At 43.0% G+C, this 20,004-nt stretch overlaps 1 protein-coding gene and 1 non-coding gene across 2 annotated transcripts; one reads left to right on the forward strand and one right to left on the reverse strand.

Annotated features, from left to right (window-relative positions):
* Positions 1-1,818: 1,818 nt before the first annotated feature.
* On the forward strand, positions 1,819-19,860 carry LOC120054368 (ephexin-1). The gene is made up of 11 exons (XM_039001779.1): positions 1,819-2,070; positions 2,511-2,671; positions 3,959-4,111; positions 6,682-6,811; positions 6,919-6,993; positions 10,317-10,406; positions 10,559-10,710; positions 10,843-11,016; positions 17,670-17,743; positions 18,183-18,287; positions 19,481-19,860. The coding sequence occupies exons 1-11, from the start codon at positions 1,819-1,821 to the stop codon at positions 19,666-19,668; spliced, it is 1,554 nt and encodes a 517-aa protein (XP_038857707.1). The 3' UTR covers positions 19,669-19,860.
* LOC120055216 lies at positions 12,349-12,402 on the reverse strand. The gene has a single exon (XR_005477670.1). It is a non-coding gene; the product is annotated as a U7 small nuclear RNA (small nuclear RNA).
* Positions 19,861-20,004: the final 144 nt, after the last annotated feature.

The following is a 20,004-nucleotide window of genomic DNA, read 5'->3' on the forward strand; positions in this document are numbered from 1 at the left end:
ATACACAGAGCCAGTCACCTCATACACTGAACCAGTCACCTCATACACTGAGCCAGTCACCTCATACACTGAGCCAGTCACCTCATACACAGAGCCAGTCACCTCATACACAGAGCTTGTCACCTCATACACTGAGCCAGTCACCTCATACACTGAGCCAGTCACCTCATACACTGAGCCAGTCACCTCATACACAGAGCCAGTCACCTCATACACTGAGCCAGTCACCTCATACACTGAGCCAGTCACCTCATACACAGAGCCAGTCACCTCATACACTGAACCAGTCACCTCATACACTGAGCCAGTCACCTCATACACTGAGCCAGTCACCTCATACACAGAGCCAGTCACCTCATACACTGAGCCAGTCACCTCATACACTGAGCCAGTGACCTCATACACAGAGCCAGTGACCTCATACACAGAGGCAGTGACCTCATACACAGAGCCAGTGACCTCATACACTGAGCCAGTCACCTCATACACTGTGCCTGTCACCTCATACACAGAGCCAGTCACCTCATACACTGTGCAAGTCACCTCATACACATTGTTTCTTCACATTCCTGTAGGTGCTTTTTGGAGATCCAAAAAGGTCTGCATGGGTACTGAGAACCAATCAGGGCTCCTACCGACCACTCGACTTCCTAAAGGCCCGTTTCCCTGCCGGGTTCCACCCAAACCCCGGCCCAGAAGGGAACGATGGCACGGCGCCACAGACACTGTGACTGTCCTGAACAGGAACACCTGTACAGGTGAAGCAGGGGACCATGGTCAGGAGAAGGGACAACTGACCAGGAACAAGTCCCTACCACCCCTCATCAATAGCCAGGGGGACTCTATTTCATCTGAAGTTATGAACTCTGGCTCTTCCAGGATCCAATCTGCATCTTCACCGACACCAGCGGAGGAACAAGGGGCTTCCATCAGGTTCACACCTGTTCCAAAGCCTCGTCTCAGAGTCGGACCAACACCTGCAGAGGAACAAGGGGCTTCCATCAGGTTCACACCTGTTCCAAAGCCTCGTCTCAGAGTCGGACCAACACTTAACCCACACAGCAGAGACTCAGGTAGGACAAACACTTAACCCACACAGCAGAGACTCAGGTAGGACCAACACTTAATCCACACAGCAGAGACTCAGGTAGGACCAAACACTTAACCCACACAGCAGAGACTCAGGTAGGACCAAACACTTAACCCACACAGCAGAGACTCAGGTAGGACCAACACTTAACCCACACAGCAGAGTCTCAGGTAGGACCAACACTTAACCCACACAGCAGAGTCTCAGGTAGGACCAACACTTATCCCACACAGCAGAGACTCAGGTAGGACCAAACACTTAACCCACACAGCAGAGACTCAGGTAGGACCAAACACTTAACCCACACAGCAGAGACTCAGGTAGGACCAAACACTTAACCCACACAGCAGAGTCTCAGGTAGGACCAACACTTAACCCACACAGCAGAGACTCAGATAGGACCAAACACTTAACCCACACAGCAGAGACTCAGATAGGACCCTTCAGTTATGAAACTACTGTGTGTTTATTGTGAGAGTTCTGGTAAGACTTCCAATGTCTTCATTACAGACGGCGCATGAAACTCAAAACTTACTAGTGAACACAGTACATTGGCATCTCTAATACTTTGACGGATACAGTATCATGACAGCTTTCTTGTTTCCATAACAGGTCTGGTAGCAGGACATATGGAGGAGCCCTTATGCTTATGTACCAACCCCGTCCAAAGACTTCCTCCCCCAAACAAGCCCCTCCCAACTTTAAAATTAAACAGTATTGTTCAGAGAATGGTCCACATGAACACTGAGAACAGAAACATTGGATCCATGGTTGTCATTGACACTGAGGGCTCAGTAGCGGATTATACACAGCTTCCAAGAGGCAAGCAGGAGAGGCTGAACACTACTGTGACAGACAAGCTGAAAGCAAACCGCAGAGAGAAAAACGGATTATTAGAAGCCTTGTGGCAGGAACGCAGACTGGTGCAAGAGAGTGGAATACTGTCGTACCTCAACAAGCAAGAGCTGTTGCTACAGGAGGTATACGGTATCATCAGTGTGTTTTCTATACTGTTTGTAAGACATTTATCTAAGCCTTTTCTTTCCAATAGGTGTCTTGTTCATTGTGATTGATGGACACCATTGTATGGATAACTGCATTGGATCTCTCACTCTTTCTCTCTCTCTCTGTCTCCCTCCCTCCTCTCTCTTTCTATATCTGTCTCCCCTCCCTCTCGCCCTTTCTCTCTGTCTCCCTCCCTCCTCTCCCTTTCTCTTTCTATATCTGTTTCCATCCCTCTCTCCCTTTCTCTTTCTCTCTGTCTTCCTTCGCCTCTCCCTTTCTCTTTCTATTTCTGTCTCCCTCCCTCTCTCCCTTTCTCTTTCTCTCTGTCTCCCTTCACCTTTCCCTTTCTCTTTCTATCTCTGTCTCCCTCCCTCTCTCCCGTTCTCTCTCTCTGTCTCCCTCCCTCGTGTCCCAGAGTATGTATGAGGTGGTGACGACAGAGCAGTCCTACCTGGAGAGGCTGGGTGTCGCTGTGAACCATTTCATGAAGTCATCTACCCTGCGTCGAGCCCTGTCACCCAGAGACCACAAGTCCCTTTTCTCTAGTATTGCCAAGATCAGGGAGATTAGCCAGAAGTAAGCCTGCCTGTTGCACATTGGGTGCCAATCTAAGGGTGCAAGACTTCATTACTAGTCTTACCTGTACAAAGACCAATGCATTAGCTTGTTGTGCCTTTGAGGACTGATCTGAGAAGATCGTTGTGTTGTCAGATTTTTAGATGCGATGAAGGAGGAGCTGGAGTCTAACCTGCTATGTGACATATTGTATTCTCAGCTTTCTGGATGTAATGAGGGAGGAGCAGGAGTCTAACCTGCTATGTGACATATTGTATTCTCAGCTTTCTAGATATAATGAGGGAGGAGCTAGAGTCTAACCTGCTATGTGACATATTGTATTCTCAGCTTTCTAGATATAATGAGGGAGGAGCTAGAGTCTAACCTGCTATGTGACATATTGTATTCTCAGCTTTCTAGATATAATGAGGGAGGAGCTGGAGTCTAACCTGCTATGTGACATATTGTATTCTCAGCTTTCTAGATATAATGAGGGAGGAGCTGGAGTCTAACCTGCTATGTGACATATTGTATTCTCAGCTTTCTAGACGTAATGAGGGAGGAGCTGGAGTCTAACCTGCTAGGTGACATATTGTATTCTTAGCTTTCTAGATGTAATGAGGGAGGAGCTGGAGTCTAACCTGCTATGTGACATGTTGTATTCTCAGCTTTCTAGATATAATGAGGGAGGAGCTGGAGTCTAACCTGCTATGTGCCATATTGTATTCTCAGCTTTCTAGATATAATGAGGGAGGAGCTAGAGTCTAACCTGCTATGTGCCATATTGTATTCTCAGCTTTCTAGATATAATGAGGGAGGAGCTAGAGTCTAACCTGCTATGTGACGTATTGTATTCTCAGCTTTCTAGACGTAATGAGGGAGGAGCTGGAGTCTAACCTGCTATGTGACGTATTGTATTCTCAGCTTTCTAGATATAATGAGGGAGGAGCTGGAGTCTAACCTGCTATGTGACATATTGTATTCTCAGCTTTCTAGATATAATGAGGGAGGAGCTGGAGTCTAACCTGCTATGTGACATATTGTATTCTCAGCTTTCTAGATATAATGAGGGAGGAGCTGGAGTCTAACCTGCTATGTGACATATTGTATTCTCAGCTTTCTGGATGTAATGAGGGAGGAGCTGGAGTCTAACCTGCTATGTGACATATTGTATTCTCAGCTTTCTAGATATAATGAGGGAGGAGCTGGAGTCTAACCTGCTATGTGACATATTGTATTCTCAGCTTTCTAGATATAATGAGGGAGGAGCTGGAGTCTAACCTGCTATGTGACATATTGTATTCTCAGCTTTCTAGATATAATGAGGGAGGAGCTGGAGTCTAACCTGCTATGTGACATGTTGTGTGATGTCATCCATCGCCACACCAGCAGCCACTTTGGTGCCTATGTGGACTACATCCGTAACATGCCTTACCAGGAACAGACCATGCACAACCTGGGGTATGTAAAGAATATTGGTTAATATTGCTTCGGCTCTTTCCCAATTCCTCTTTACTCAAATCCTCTTTCCTCACCTCCTCCTCAAAAGACATTGGAGGAGATGGCTAGAGGGGAGGGACATGGGATGTTCTCATCCAATGCGATTTGAGAAGGATGCGAGGAGAGAGGATGCAAGGAATCAATTAAAAACTTAATTTAGAAAGAGCCCTGGTCTCAGATGTGCTCATTCCATGTGTCAGTTGTATTGGTAGTATCACATTTCCAGTATGATCCAGATGCAGACAGTGTAAAATAAACAAAAGTGTATTTCTAATACGGGTGCAGGCAAATGACAGGTCAGGGCAGGCAGGGGTCAATAATCCAGTTAGGGGGGACAATGTACAGAACGGCAGGCAGGCACAGGGTTTGCAGGATTCCACCCGGAAGGACAGATCCCGGGTGGACAGCCATACCTTCTGCCCGAGATGATACCGGGGAGCCGGGGTCCGGTGGCGATCCGCTTGTCATCGATACCTGGAGGTGGTCTTGAGGAGGGCCGCTGGCCATGTTGAATGCAGTCTTTCACTCGTCCCCCCCCGTGGAGCGGCTCGAAGGCCGAGGAGATGAGAGGTAGCGGGTAGCGGTTCTTCACCGTGATGTCATTGAGACCTCGGTAGTTGATGCATGGGGGCAGGGTTTTGTCCTTCTTCTACACAAAGAAGAACCCTGCACCGGTGGGGGAGGCAGAAAGACGGATCAACCCAGCAGCTATGAACCCAGCAGTCTTAAATGTACACTACCGGTCAAAAGTTTTAGATCACCTACTCATTCAAGGGTTTTTCCTTATTTTTACTATTTTCTATGTTGTGGAATAATAGTGAAGACATCAAAACTATGAAATAACACATATGGAACCATGTAGTAACCAAAAAAAGTGTTCGGGAAGAGGTGAATTAGCAGCCTTTGGAGACTCTCGGAGGAATTTGGGTATCCTCGGGTTCTCTCGGCAACGGAGCCGTCGGGGACTTCCGGGTGAGTGAAATCAAATCTCCTCTCCTTCCTTTCTTCCTGTAGTCGCCCATCGATCAGAATGGTCAAGGCGATGAGCAAATCGAGATCCATCGGTAGTTCCAGGGCAGCAAGCTCGTCTTTTACTTCCTCCGAAACTCCGTGCAGGAACATGTCAAACAGTGCTTCCGGGTTCCAGGCACTCTCAGCTGCCTACGTCCAGAACTGAAGTCGCCATGCTGTGGGAGCCTTGCCGAAGCAGGGGTGACTTCCGGGCAGCCTCTTTCCCGGACAACGGAGCATCGAAAACCTTCTTTACCTCTGCCACGAACTCCTCCAGACTGGAGCATACGGCCAACTGTTGTTCCCATACAGCATAGCCCAGGCGTGAACCCTCCCGAACATCAGCGTGATGAGGTATGCTATCTTAGAGCGGTCCGAGGGGAAAGAGGAGGGCTGCAGCTCGATGATGAGTAAACACCGAGCGAGAAACGCCCAACAGCTGCCCGACTCTCCATCAAAGCGATCCGCGGGAGGTAAGCGGGGTGACGGTACTGCAACAGCCGGGTAACTGAGGGGCTGGGAGGTTACCGTCGTGGTAGCCTGCATACTAGACAACCCACGGAATTGCTCCAGCAATGTGTTCAATGCTTGGTCGTGGCGTTCGGCTAAGGTCTGCAACTCCTCGTGCCATCCAATGGTGGCTCCTTGGGAGGAGAGGGCGTTGTGGAGCTGGTCCGAGTCTGCTGTGTCAGACAATGGCGAGTTCGTACTATCACGTTTCAGGTATGATGCAGACAGTGTCGAAGAAACAACAGTTTATTTCTAATACAGGGGCAGGCAAACGACAGGTCAAAGGCAGGCAGGGGTCAATAATCCAGGGAGGGTGCAAAGGGTCCAGAACGGAAGGCAGTCTCAGGGTCAGGGCAGATAGGATTCAATAATCCGGTAAGGTGGGGTAAGGTACAGAACGGCAGGCTCAGGGTCAGGGCAGATAGGATTCAATAATCCGGTAAGGTGGGGTAAGGTACAGAATGGCAGGCTCAGGGTCAGGGCAGATAGGATTCAATAATCCGGTAAGGTGGGGTAAGGTACAGAACGGCAGGCAGGCTCAGGGTCAGGGCAGATAGGATTCAATAATCCGGTAAGGTGGGGTAAGGTACAGAACGGCAGGCAGGCTCAGGGTCAGGGCAGATAGGATTCAATAATCCGGTAAGGTGGGGTAAGGTACAGAATGGCAGGCAGGCTCAGGGTCCGGGCAGGCAGAACGATCAAAACCAGGAAGGACTAGAAAACAGGAGCAGGGAAACAGGCAGGAACAGGGGAACAAACACCAGTAGGTTTCACAAACAAAACTAACTGGCAACAGACAAACAGAGAACACAGGTATAAATACACAGGGGATAATGGCGAAGATGGGCGACACCTGGATGGAGGTGGAGACAAGCACAAAGACAGGTGAAACAGATCAGGGTGTGACAGGTAGTGAGACAGGACAGAGCATTATTGGTACTGTAGTGTATTATGCTACAACAGAGACTTTGTTTATACCTGTTTTGTAACTCTAATGCGTCCCCGAGCAGCAGGGAGAACCCCCAGATCATGGAAATATTAAGGAAGTTACAAGATGACCAACGCTGTTATCGTCTGCCCCTGAAGTCCTTCCTGGTCCTTCCCTTTCAGAGGATCACACGACTCAAGATCCTCATAGAGGTGAGAGGTGTGGAGATGTTACATTGTACCCTATTAAATAAATATGACCCGGTACTGCCATTATGCAAGATAATGCAGATTCATATGAATGGTATTCCTGTTCCTAGAACATTTTGAAGAGTACAGAGCAGGGGTCAGAGAGGCAGGTGTCTACAGAGAAAGCACTGAGAGCACTCATAAAGGTATACAACTTTTCACCTATTATTACCTGTCAGGGCAATGAGATTGAGACTGTAACCTCATATAAATATCTTGGAATTTTAATTGATGACGGCCTCTCTTTTAAATTGCATATTGAACAATTTACAAAAAAAATTAGGCTGAAATTGGGATTTTATTTTAGGAATAAGACCTGTTTTTCTTTTGAAGCCAGAAGGAGGCTAGTATCAGCTACATTTATGCCTTTACTAGACTATGGGGATATTTTATATATGAATGCTTCCGCTCAGTGTTTGAGATCAATTGACACCCTTTACCATGGCACTTTAAGATTTATTTTAAACTGCAAAACCCTTACTGTCACGCCCTGACCATAGAGATCCTTTTATTCTCTATGTTGGTTAGGTCAGGGTGTGACTAGGGTGGGTTATCTAGGTTGTTTTATGTTTATGTTGGCCTGGTATGGTATGGTTCCCAATCAGAGGCAGCTGTTTATCGTTGTCTCTGATTGGGGATCATATATAGGCAGCCATTTCCCCACTGGGTTTTTGTGGGATCTTGTTTTGAGTCAGTGCATGTGGCACCTCAGTACTGCACGGTCTTTGTTGGTTACTTGTTTTTATTTTTTTAAGTTTCACAAAATAAAAGATGTGGAACTCAGAGCACGCTGGGCCTTGGTCCGTGACACTTACGCACCACTGCACTTTGCATACCAGGGATGGCTGGCCTTCTCTAGTCACTCGTATGCTCAGTCACTGGTATACTTTTATTTACAAACCCATTTTGGGTTTACTACCTTTTTATTTGGGCATTTTTATTGTTCAGAAATGTGGTGGGTAGTCTCTTCGTTCGCTGGACTTTATCCTGCTAACTGTTCCAAATGTCTGAACTGAAATTGGTAAAAGGGCTTTTATGTACTCTGCACCATCGTCTTGGAACGCCTTACAAAATACTTTTAAACTGGAAGAACTTGTCCCAATTGGTATTTTTAAATCACTGATGAATGATCTTGAGACTGATTCCCCGACCTGTCAATGTTTTTAATTTGCTGTTTTTGATTTTGTTATACTCTTGTGAATTCTATGGTTTTTACTAGATTACTTGAAGTTTTTCATGTTGTTTGTCTGTAATTTTTGTAATGACTTGGTGCTGCCTATCTAGGCCAGGACCCTCTTGAAAAATAGATTTTAAATCTCAATGAGCCCTTCCTGTTTAAATAAAAGTTAATAAAATAAAAAATAAATACATTGCAATTAGGGCTGTTGCGGTGACCATATTACCGCCACACCGGCGGTCACGAGTCATGAAGGGAGTCAAATTCCATGTGACTTTTTAGTCACGGTAATTAGGCTTCTCCAAACTCTGATGCTGCTGATGGTCATTAGTAGCCTACCAAACTTGCTAACTGCCTGGTACTCAGCACACTCTATTGTCCCGCTAATCTCTCTGACATCAATGCAAATGTATTTGAAAATCGAATCAAACACTTTAGGAGAGCCGATGAGCTCATGTTGCGCAAAATTTCTAGAGGTTATGCAATTGCGCGAGAAAACAGTGTGATGGCCTCTATTAAAAAGAGGAGGTTCCCATCATCATTCTATGGGCTAGGCCTACTATATTTATTTCTCAACTTTCCTAATATTGAGCACATTGCTTATCTTTACTACAGGAGTATAGCCTACCTGGATGGCATGAAAATGAACCACGGGAAAGCGTCCTCCATTCACAATTTAAGTGCATAGATGACAGGTATTTTTTCCAATGCCCCTGTTTTGAGAAAGGTGCATGATAATGGTCCATTCTAAATCCAAACAAATTTCACACATATATTATTTAGTACATTTAAAGACAAGACTAAATCAAGAATAGTCTGATGGGTGACAATATAGCCTATCTTTTGTGAATTATATATTATCACTTGTAAATTATGCCCAGCGTAAAGCAAGAAACAATGCCTTTTTTGTGTGACTTTTTCTAATCATAGTCGCACACCATGTGTAGCCTAGCCCATAGGCCTATATGTTTTGATAAGGTTTGTATCACAACTAAAGTGGCCAAATAACTTCTTAAAATTTAGCACATTATTCCACTTTACAAGGGGTGTAGAGCCTAACTGGCATACATAAGCACCATCAACTACTATGGGGAATAGTATATTGACATAGTGCTAATGCTTTTGCTGTTCGTTAAGCCTACTCATCTTGTTGGCTGATGAAAAGTAAATGTGGACAGTTCTTCCAATATCTTCATTATGCACCTAGGAATTGGATAAGGACGCACGCAGTTGTGCGTCCCCGATATGTCTTTCTTCACTTGTAGCCTGTGAGAAAGACCCGATCACGTGAGCCATGTGAGTGAGAGGTTCTTCTGAGCACCTTCAGGGATGAAGGGCATAATGCCACACTCTGGGTCAAGGGCACAACCGCCACTGACCACAAAAGACATGGATCTTTTTATGGTGCATTACGGCCACACAAAGGGGACGTCCCCGGGAAAATTCGATGCATTAGCAAGTGCTTGTCAAATTGTGAATGAGAGACTGATGAAGTGTGTACAGCCTGCGCAAAAAAAAACAAAGCAGAGGTCATGCCTTTCATGCAACTTTTTTCAAATCATCATTAGAGTCTCATCATTCAGCCTTACAGCGTATTAAACATCAAAACATATAGCCCAACATTTGTAGAAAAACTAAAGTTACATTCATTACTGTAAATTAAGCATATATGAGTTTCTATTTCTTTGTTAACTGTTCAACACAGAATAGCCGTATGTTCACACTCCCTCAAATCGTTTGGAGAAAATATCCTTTCTATTTTATTCAGCTTAGTTCAATTGTTTTCTTGTTACTATAATATTAAATAATACCACAGAATTCTAAGCACATCTTGTCTGCTAAATGAACTAGTGTTACCCACAGCCATTTGGCATAGCCAGTTCAGGACCTAACATAACGACAACTCAGAGTATGCGATTCTGTTCTTCTGAAATAGACTACATTTTCTTCATATCATGTTTCTTTAGACCTGTCTAAAATAAATAATGGATTTATTGTGATGGTGTAGACTATATTACATGGATTTATTAGACTTTTTAAAATGTAGATGTTCCAAAGGTCTGCATCAGTGCCTCGAAGGCTGTGTGTGGAAGCCAGGAGATGCTAAATGTGTTTACGTTAATTAACGGGCAATTACCGTGAGACCGGCATTTATTTGCTTGACAATCACCGGCTGACGAAATTTCGTGACCTCCACAGCCCTAATTACAATACTTTATAATATTAGACACACAGGACCAACACAATTTCCACCCAATGGCATTGAGCGCATCGTGCCCTCTGACCCCTCAGGTAGTTGAGGCCTGCAATAGGGAGGTGGGGAGGATGAAGATGATGGAGGAAATCGTTCACATCGCCAACAAAACTGAGTTTGAATGCAAGGTGAAAAAAATGCTAGATAAGATTTTGATTTTCAATTAAGTAGCATTAAATGGTGATAAATGATAAATCAGTAGAGATCCGAGAATGAGATTTAACCAGAACTCTTAATCAAACCTTACGTCCTAGTCACACGTGTATTTTCCCTCTTCAAGGCCCTGCCCCTGGTGTCTTCCTCTCGCTGGCTAGTGAGACAGGGGCAACTAGCTCAGCTGTCAGAGAAAGAGAACATCTTTGGTCACCGGAAGCTCTGTCACATCTACCTTTTCCTCTTCAATGACCTACTGCTGGTGACCACTAGGAAAGGGTCTGTGGGGATGTATCATCTTACACTTACTATACAGTCCTAGTATAGTAGTCTCCGTTTCAGTCTCAAGTTACAATACACTGACTGTTATGATGTTGTTGTGCCTGATAACAACATTTTATTGGATCTTAGCCCGGATCGGTTTGTGGTGCGGGATCATGTCCACCGTTCCCTGATAGAGGTGAGTGAAGGACTGGAGGAGAAGGAGGATTTGGTGTGTGCTTCATGGGAGAGGATGTTCTGCCTAGCTCTGCTGAAGAACCAGAAGGGAACAACATCTCAGTTGCTTCTGCAGGCGTCCACACAGTAAGTTTACCACATATCCCACAGATCAGCAAAACCACATCTTAGTTCCTTCTGCAGGCCTCCACACAGTAAGTTTACCACATATCCCACAGATCAGCAAAACCACATCTTAGCTCCTGCTGCACCCACCTCCTAGTGAGTTAGTTTACACATCCTAGATCAGACCAATGAGGCATGTAACCACACAGAATATGTATATCTATGGATCAGACAGGCAGTACTACTACACTAGCCCACATAAAAAAAAATACTATAGTACTGCATACTATGGTATAAATACTGTAGTATTACTATATTTATATACTATAGTATTCACTGTAGGGTTTTTGCGGACCTGACTGTATTATACTGTAATATTTATAGTCTACTATAGTATAAATACTGTAGTATTACTATAGTTAATCGTTATGCGGAGTGGAACAAGGAAACCCAAGAGCAGACTCAGACGAGGAGACTGGGGTGAAGTAACCAAGGTATTTATTGAAACACAGGGGGAAGATGGAGAGCAGGCCAGGGGAAGAAACACAGGGGGAAGATGGAGTGCAGGTCAGGGGAAGAAACACAGGGGGAAGATGAAGAGCAGGCCAGGGGAAGAAACACAGGGGGAAGATGGAGTGCAGGTCAGGGGAAGAAACACAGGGGGAAGATGGAGAGCAGGCCAGGGGAAGAAACACAGGGGGAAGATGGAGTGCAGGCCAGGGGAAGAAACACAGGGGGAAGATGGAGTGCAGGCCAGGGGAAGAAACACAGGGGGAAGATGGAGTGCAGGCCAGGGGAAGCTCGGGTGGGTTGCAGGAAACCAGGTGCGGAGGCTGAGGCTGGAGCGAGAGGGGTTGGGACAGGGGAAGCAGGTCAGGAGGGGAATCCAAGGGAGCAGTAGAATGGGGAATCCAGGGCAGAGTAGCAGGATGACGAGACGTGGGACTGGAGACAGGGACCAGAGTCAGAGCGGGCAGAACTGTAGCGGAGAGGAAAACCGTGTCAGGCGAGGAAAACAGGCACAACAGGATAACAGGATCTGAATAGTAACAAACATCTAGAAACGTAGACATACAGAGCAGAGATTACGATCTGGCAGCGTGGAAGTGGCAGGACTGAGTATTTGTAGAGGTCTTGATTATGGAACAGGTTGCAGCTGGTGGGGATCTGCTCTGACTCCAGCACACCTATCTCCGCCCACACAATCAAACACACACACAGAGAAGGAGAGGGAGAGAGTACTGGAGGAGTGGTGGCAGGTCAAGGAGACACAGGATGAGCAGTAGAGGGCGTGGCAGGAGCAGATGTAACAGTTAGTGTTTTTGTTTTATTATCTTTGACATACAGTATAAGTAGGGCCTTTTTCCTTGAGGAAACCTACTGGATAAATACTAAAAGAGCACATTTTCCATAACCTCTAGGTAGGTAGAACTGTAGTCTGAACAAATAGTTCAGAGCTTCTGCTCTTTTCTATAACCTGTAGGGAACAGAATATATGATCTATACTTGGCATGCAAGTTTCTCACTTATGGTTGGCACAAATTGGGACATTGGGGAGCGGAATGGGTGGGGTAAATGCAAATTAAATACTGTAGTCTTACTATAGTTAAAAACCTGTAGTGTTTTTGCAGACACTAGTGTGTTTGTGAAATTACTGTAGTATTTATTGCAACGAATACTGTAGTAGTCTACAGTAAACTACGAAAATCTATAATAAGTACTATACATGATCGAGGGATACTGTAGTGTGTATTATAGTATTTTACAGTATACTACAGTTTACTACCTAATTCTAAAGTAAGCACTACACAATCAAGGGATACTACAGTGTGTAATATAGCATTCCACAGTATACTACAGTTTACTTCAGAATTCTATAGTAAGTACTATAGTATTCTATAGTAAACTGTCGTATTTTTTCATGTGGGATACTCCTGATGACCAGTCGACCGATTGGCCCCATATGGTCTGAAAGAAAGCGATCTCAGCAATGCTTTACAATAGGCTATCACTGCCCTTAAGATATTTAATGGTGTCCCTTCATTTGGAAAGTAATGGAAAGTCCATCTTGCTATGGTCTTTCCCAAACATAAAACATTTGCCAACAAGGGAGTTTTTATCACAAATCAGGGCTCTAAATTGGGACACATATGCATGCACATTAAGGACCTTAATTTGAGCCAGTTTGATACAGCAGAAAAATAATCCTGCAGCAGCAGGAAAAGTGAATTACTTGGATTGTAAGTAATATAATTTTTTTGTAGGGGTTGATAAATCTTTCTGAAGGGCAAATCAAGTCTAACATTTTGAAAATGGAAATTACAAACTTTAGAAGCCTTTTTAAACCTTGAATACACTTCAAGTTTCCATTTCCTGCTGAGCAGGAAAATTCTTAGCAACAAAAGAGCAATAAAATTTAGATCCTACATCTGTAAATTTTGCTGTGGGACCTGGAATTTTTATTTTGTTGCACTAGTGCGCCACACCTGGAAAAATATTCAACCTGATAACAAATTAAATGACAAAATGATATGTGTGCCACTGTGAGCAAAGTTGTTACATTTTTATCATGATTGTTTTGTGTCCAGTTTTCTCTGGCTGTTGTTACAATTGTATTATTATTTGAGCAGCGTACATAGTGAGCAGAGTCTATACATTCAGCAACTCTTGGAGGACAGACAGTAAGTTGATACAAACGCTTCTTTATCTTTAAATCAACACGTTCAGGCTTCAGCCTTCATTAGAGATTTACAGTTGAAATTATTAAGGAGACTTTTATATGTTTCAAAATGGTCTCCTATGGGATCAACGACAAATCAGTGGGAATACACAGCAAAAAAAATGACCAATGAGAGGCAATTTTGAAACTTATAAAGCCTCAATTTCTCCAACTCTAAGCTGTAAGACAAGCCATCTCTCCACACCATTCACCCCAGAAGCTGGAGTCCCTCAAGGTGCAGTCCTCAGCCCACTTCTATTCATCATCTACATCTCAGACATCCACCTCCTGTCTGACAAGTAGCACAATTTGCCGATCACTTACGCTACTGGATCAACTCCAAGTTTCTACAAGTAGCTTCCAAAAAAAAAACTCAACAAGTGCATAGAAGAAAGAGAAAAGTGGTGAAACAAGTTAAACTGAACCCTCAAAAGACATAGTGTGTCCTATTCACCAGAAACGCAAACCAAAGGAACCCATAACTCTCAAAATGAAATAATACAAATAGAAAAAGATGCAAAGTTTCTGGGGGGTAACATTTCAAAGCAATATGTTGTTGATGACCCATATTGGGAACATTGAGAAAGAGGGACGGCCTGTGGAAACCATTTTCCACAGGCTGGAAATGGAAACCATTTTAAAAGTATATTTTAGCTACATCAGATTACTCTTTGAGTACACACTACCGTCCTTGGATCACAGCCTTCACACCACAAATGAACCGACTGCAAAGACTCCAGAACCAAGAAATAAAACTGCATTCAGCAGAGGTGTAAAGTACTTAAGTAAAAATACTTTAAAGTACTACTTAAGTAGTTTAGGGGTACTAAGTTTTTTGGGGTACTTTTCTATTTATATTTTTGACAACTTTTATTTTTACTTCACTACATTCCTAAAGAAAATTATGTTCTTTTTACTCCATACATTTTCCATGACACCCAAAAGTACTCGTTACATTTTGAATGGCTAGCAGGACCGGAAAATGGTCAAATTCATGCACTTATCAAGAGAACATCCATGGTCATCCCTACTGCCTCTGATCTGGCGGACTCATTAAACACAAATGCTTTGTTTGTAAATTATGTCTGAGTGTTGGAGAGTGGCTATCCATGGCTATCCATAAATAAAAAAACAAGAAAATGGTGCCATCTGGTTTGCTCAATAAAGGGACATTTAAATTATTTATATTTTTTATTTTACTTTTGATACTTAAGTGTAAGGGCACAAGGCCAGACCCAGATGCAGACACGGGAGGCAGATGGTTTGAGTCTTTGATATTTATTTGTTTCCAAAAGGGTAGGCAAGAGAATGGTCGTGAACAGGCAAAAGGTCAAAACCAGATCAGAGTCCAGGAGGTACAGTGTGGCAGGCTGGTTGACTTGAACAGACAAGACGAACTGGCACAGAGAGACAATAACATCTTACTAACTCGTTATTACCAATAACATCTCACTAACTTGTTGTTACCAATAACATCTCACTAACTCGTTATTACCAATAACATCTTACTAACTTGTTATTACCATAATTAACATCTTACTAACTTGTTGTTACCAATAACATCTCACTAACTTGTTGTTACCAATAACATCTCACTAACTTGTTATTACCATAATTAACATCTTACTAACTTGTTGTTACCAATAACATCTTACTAACTTGTTGTTACCAATAATTAACATCTCACTAACTTGTTGTTACCAATAACATCTTACTAACTTGTTGTTACCAATAACATCTTACTAACTTGTTGTTACCAATAACATCTCACTAACTTGTTATTACCAATAACATCTCACTAACTTGTTATTACCATAATTAACATCTTACTAACTTGTTGTTACCAATAACATCTTACTAACTTGTTGTTACCAATAACATCTTACTAACTTGTTGTTACCAATAACATCTCACTAACTTGTTGTTACCATAATTAACATCTCACTAACTTGTTGTTACCAATAACATCTTACTAACTTGTTATTACCATAATTAACATCTCACTAACTTGTTGTTACCAATAACATCTTACTAACTTATTATTACCATAATTAACATCGTACTAACTTGTTGTTACCAATAGCATCTTACTAACTTGTTATTACCAATAATTAACATCTAACTAACTTGTTGTTACCAATAACATCTTACTAACTTGTTATTACCAATAACATCTTACTAACTTGTTATTACCAATAATTAACATCTCACTAACTTGTTGTTACCAATAACATCTTACTAACTTGTTGTTACCAATAACATCTCACTAACTTGTTGTTACCAATAACATCTTACTAACTTATTATTACCATAATTAACATCGTACTAACTTGTTGTTACCAATAACATCTTACTAACTTGTTGTTACCAATAACATCTTACTAACTTACTGTCAAGAGAATTATGTTCTCAGTGTTCATAAACCCAATTCAATTATACTACTCAGTCTGCGACCTAGAATTTATAAGATCCTGATCGAATGAAGCAGACGGAGGCCCAGCTACAATAGTAAAAAAAGGTTTATTCACGGGAACGTTCTAAAGTCAAGAATACAAAACAAATCATTTTATACTGACTTCTCACGCACACCCATTCACACAAACATACGCACACACATTCACACAAACATAGGCACAGAATGTCCTGCTACGCACACACGTTCACACTAACAGAAGGTATCCTACGCACATACTGTCTCACTACCCAGCCGACAGAGATTAGGGAGACCTTGACCTTGAGACGTACTCCCCGTTCTCTCCCAAATCTCTAGTCAGGTCGACACCGAGCTCAGACAGTCTGTGTTTAAAATACCATAAAGACATCATTAGCTATATTGTTTTACCCTAATTCTGACTAGAACTACACATTTATTGATTATGATTTTATACATTCTAATCAATTCCATTACAATTATATGTTTCAGGGTGGAATATTCTAATCATTCAATTAACAGATAAATCCCATTAACACTTACCAACGGGGCGGCAGGTAGCCTAGTGGTTAGGGGGTTGGGCCAGTAACCGAAAGGTTGCTAGATTGAATCCCCGAGCTGACAAGGTAAAAATCTGTCGTTCTGCCCCTGAACAAGGCAGTTAACCCACTGTTCCTAGGCCGACATTGTAAATAAGAATTTGTTGTTAACTTGCCTTGTTAAATAAAGGTCAAATAAATATAAAAAAACTTGCTATTATGACTAACATCTTACTAATTTGTTATTACCATCAACATCTTACTAACTTGTTATTACCATAATTAAGGTCTTACTAACTTGTTATTACCATAATTAACATCTTACTAACTTGTTATTACCAGAATTAACACCTTTTTGTTAATCTCTTTATTTTTTTAAATCTTTTAACTTATTAGTTTGTTTTAATTAAAATCAGTTCAGGAAATGAGCCAATCACGCTTTTGTGATCCACAAACACTCCGTAAGCATCCTTTAATACCCAGCCTTGACTTAACCAAGCCCTCCCTCTTTGCCCCCTGCCTGCCTTGCCTCCTCCTCTCCTCTCATTCCATGAGCAGAGGCTCTGAACTATCCAATCAGACCCCAGTCCAGCCAGGCACCTGTACAATCTTGGTCCTGATGAAGACTGAGGTGTATTAATTAAACAAACTAAACCCATTTTTAATTTTAACAATAAAGAAGCACTTTTATCCTTCCACTATCCTCCACGAGTTCCTGAATGTCCTCTTCACTTGAGAGTGAGATAGCAGAAATGTTCACTTCCCTTTAAACCTGTGAGAAGCTTGATTTAAGGGAGAGTGACTGGCTTCGCAGTACCGCAGCTTCCGGGTACCATAGACTATAAAGCACAGCTAATTTTTTCTGGTGCTAAATAATGTTCGGTGCTCCTAGCTTTTAAATTGGCAGCGCCAGTGCTATCAATAGAGAAAATGTTTTAGAGCCCTGAGTGTGACAGTTTTAACTTCCTGTCTTCCGCTGCTGTAGCGCAGAGAAGATAACCTGGATGGAGATGTTGAGTCATCGAGTGGACGGGATGGAAGGAATCTATGAAGAATGGGGTGAGTGTCATTCAGGGACCTTATCTTTCTACCAACAGATAACTCAGGAATAAATTAGATTGTGATCCTGATCGTGTTCTTGCCTCCAAATGGAAAGATAACTCAGGAATAAGATAACTCAGGAATAAATTCGATTGGGACCCTGATCGTGTTCTTGCCTCCAAAAATGGAAATTGCACAGGCCTACTGGACTGTCAGATTATCTTAAAGGCCCTGTTGTTTCTCGTCTTTCCACTAGAGGTCAGAACACTCAACGATATACGGCAGAGATTTAGCAAACGATTATTCAGGTTCCATAGGCCTCTTAAATGGGACTTCTGTTTATTCATTCATTATTGTGTTTAAAAACTAATAAGTCAAACAACAACACGTATTATAAGGTGTAATGCACATTTATAAATACACATATTTAGAACCTTAAAAACGTCGCCTGTGTCAGACTGTCCTCAGGTACGATGCACTGAGGTCTACGTAGCACAGCAGCCAGGGGAACTGAGTGTACAGCTGGGTGATACCATCAACGTGATACAGAAAACTGCTGATGGTACGTTATGTGGACCAGAAAATCATGACAGTGTTCTTCACTCAGGTACTACTGCTCTACCGGGTACAGCCAGAGGAGGATGGGGCCACCCCCCCCCCCAGCTGAGTCTAGTTCCCATAGAGATCCTATTAAATTACTACAGGGTCTATGTCATAAACCCTCAAAGTGCCCGAATTGGGTGAAAATGGCAGCCATCTTGGTCAGGGAGAAATCCAAAAACCAGTCTATTTGGATTGAATGGCAGTAGAGGCATAGGTGATGCATTTCCTGCTTTTACTCATGCAGGACAATAAAAGTAAGGCATGTGATGTATCAGAAATTGTGTAATGGAATTAAAAGTCAACCTAAAATATTGATATATATAATGATAAATACAGTTTATAAGGGTTGTATACCAATTTTCTGTAAATAGCCTCTAAAATATATGTAAACAGACTATAATGTCCTCAGAAGCTGTGAGTGATGTTATATGATACAACATCAGTAGTTGTTGCATTTACAACTTGTCTAAGTCCTGTCATCGACTGGACCGATTGCATTGTTTAAAACAGAATGTTGGGGGGCTCCCGAGTGGTGCAGCGGTCTAAGGCACTGCTTCTCAGTGCTAGAGGTGTCACTACAGACTCTGGTTCAATTCTAGGCCGTATCACCAACCGGCCGTGATTGGGAGTCCCATAGGGAGAACGCACAATTGGCCCGGCGTCGTCCGGGTTTTGGCCGTGGTAGGTCGTGGTTGTAAATGAAAAAAGTATTGGCTAGCTAGCTAATACACATACAGTGCAGATAACTTCTTCACATTCATTGTTTTACACAATATGTTATCACAGCACTGGCAAACCATGGTTGACCAACTCCCTGACAGACATGGCTGACTGTTGGACCATCATAAGAAGGTTCCATGCTAGTATTCTAACTCCTCATTCTATGGCAGTTCTTCTCAAGGTGTATTCCTTCTACAGAGTGTTTCCCTTGCCACTGTGCTTCTGCTTGCCCTTTGAGGTATAGGGTATAGGCCGGGTTGCTGTAAAGCACTTCAGGACAATTTCCTGTGGATGTAAAAAAAAAAAAAGGGGAAATATAAATCAATGTGATTTTACAGGTTAATTTGCTTTTTCCAATCTCAGTACTGCTTGTATCATGTCTTGGAAGTCCATCTTCATGCCCCCCACTAACAACATGTCTCGCTATCCCAGGTTTCCTAGAGGGCAGGAGACTTGTGGACGGTGAGCGGGGCTGGTTCCCGGATTACTGTGCGGTCCAGGTCACCAATGAGTACGTCCAGAGAAAACACCTCAGGCAGCGCTACCATGTTTTACAGACTGCCAACCGCATCCTGACCCGACGGCACACTGTTCCCCAGGCAACTGCCTGCTTCAGATAGGAAGGTCTTTCTGAACGAGGTCTGCATCCCAAATGGTTTCCTATCTATCCCTTATATCAGGGCGTTCACACCTGATTCTAATAATTAGACAGTTGATAAACTGAATTAGGTTACTTACAACTGGGGTTGGAGTGAAAACCTACAGAGGGTAGCTCTCCAGGAACAGGTTAGGAGAGCCCTGGTGTAAACCTACGGGAGGGTAGCTCCCCTGGAACAGGGTTGGAGAACCCTGGTGTAAACCTACGGGAGGGTAGCTCTCCAGGAGCAGGTTTGGAGAGCCCTGGTGTAAACCTACAGGAGGGTCGCTCGTAAGGAACAGGGTTGGAGAGCCCTGGT

Source organism: Salvelinus namaycush, chromosome 10 (genome assembly GCF_016432855.1).
Source record: "Salvelinus namaycush isolate Seneca chromosome 10, SaNama_1.0, whole genome shotgun sequence".
NCBI classification, from domain to species: Eukaryota; Metazoa; Chordata; class Actinopteri; order Salmoniformes; family Salmonidae; genus Salvelinus; species Salvelinus namaycush.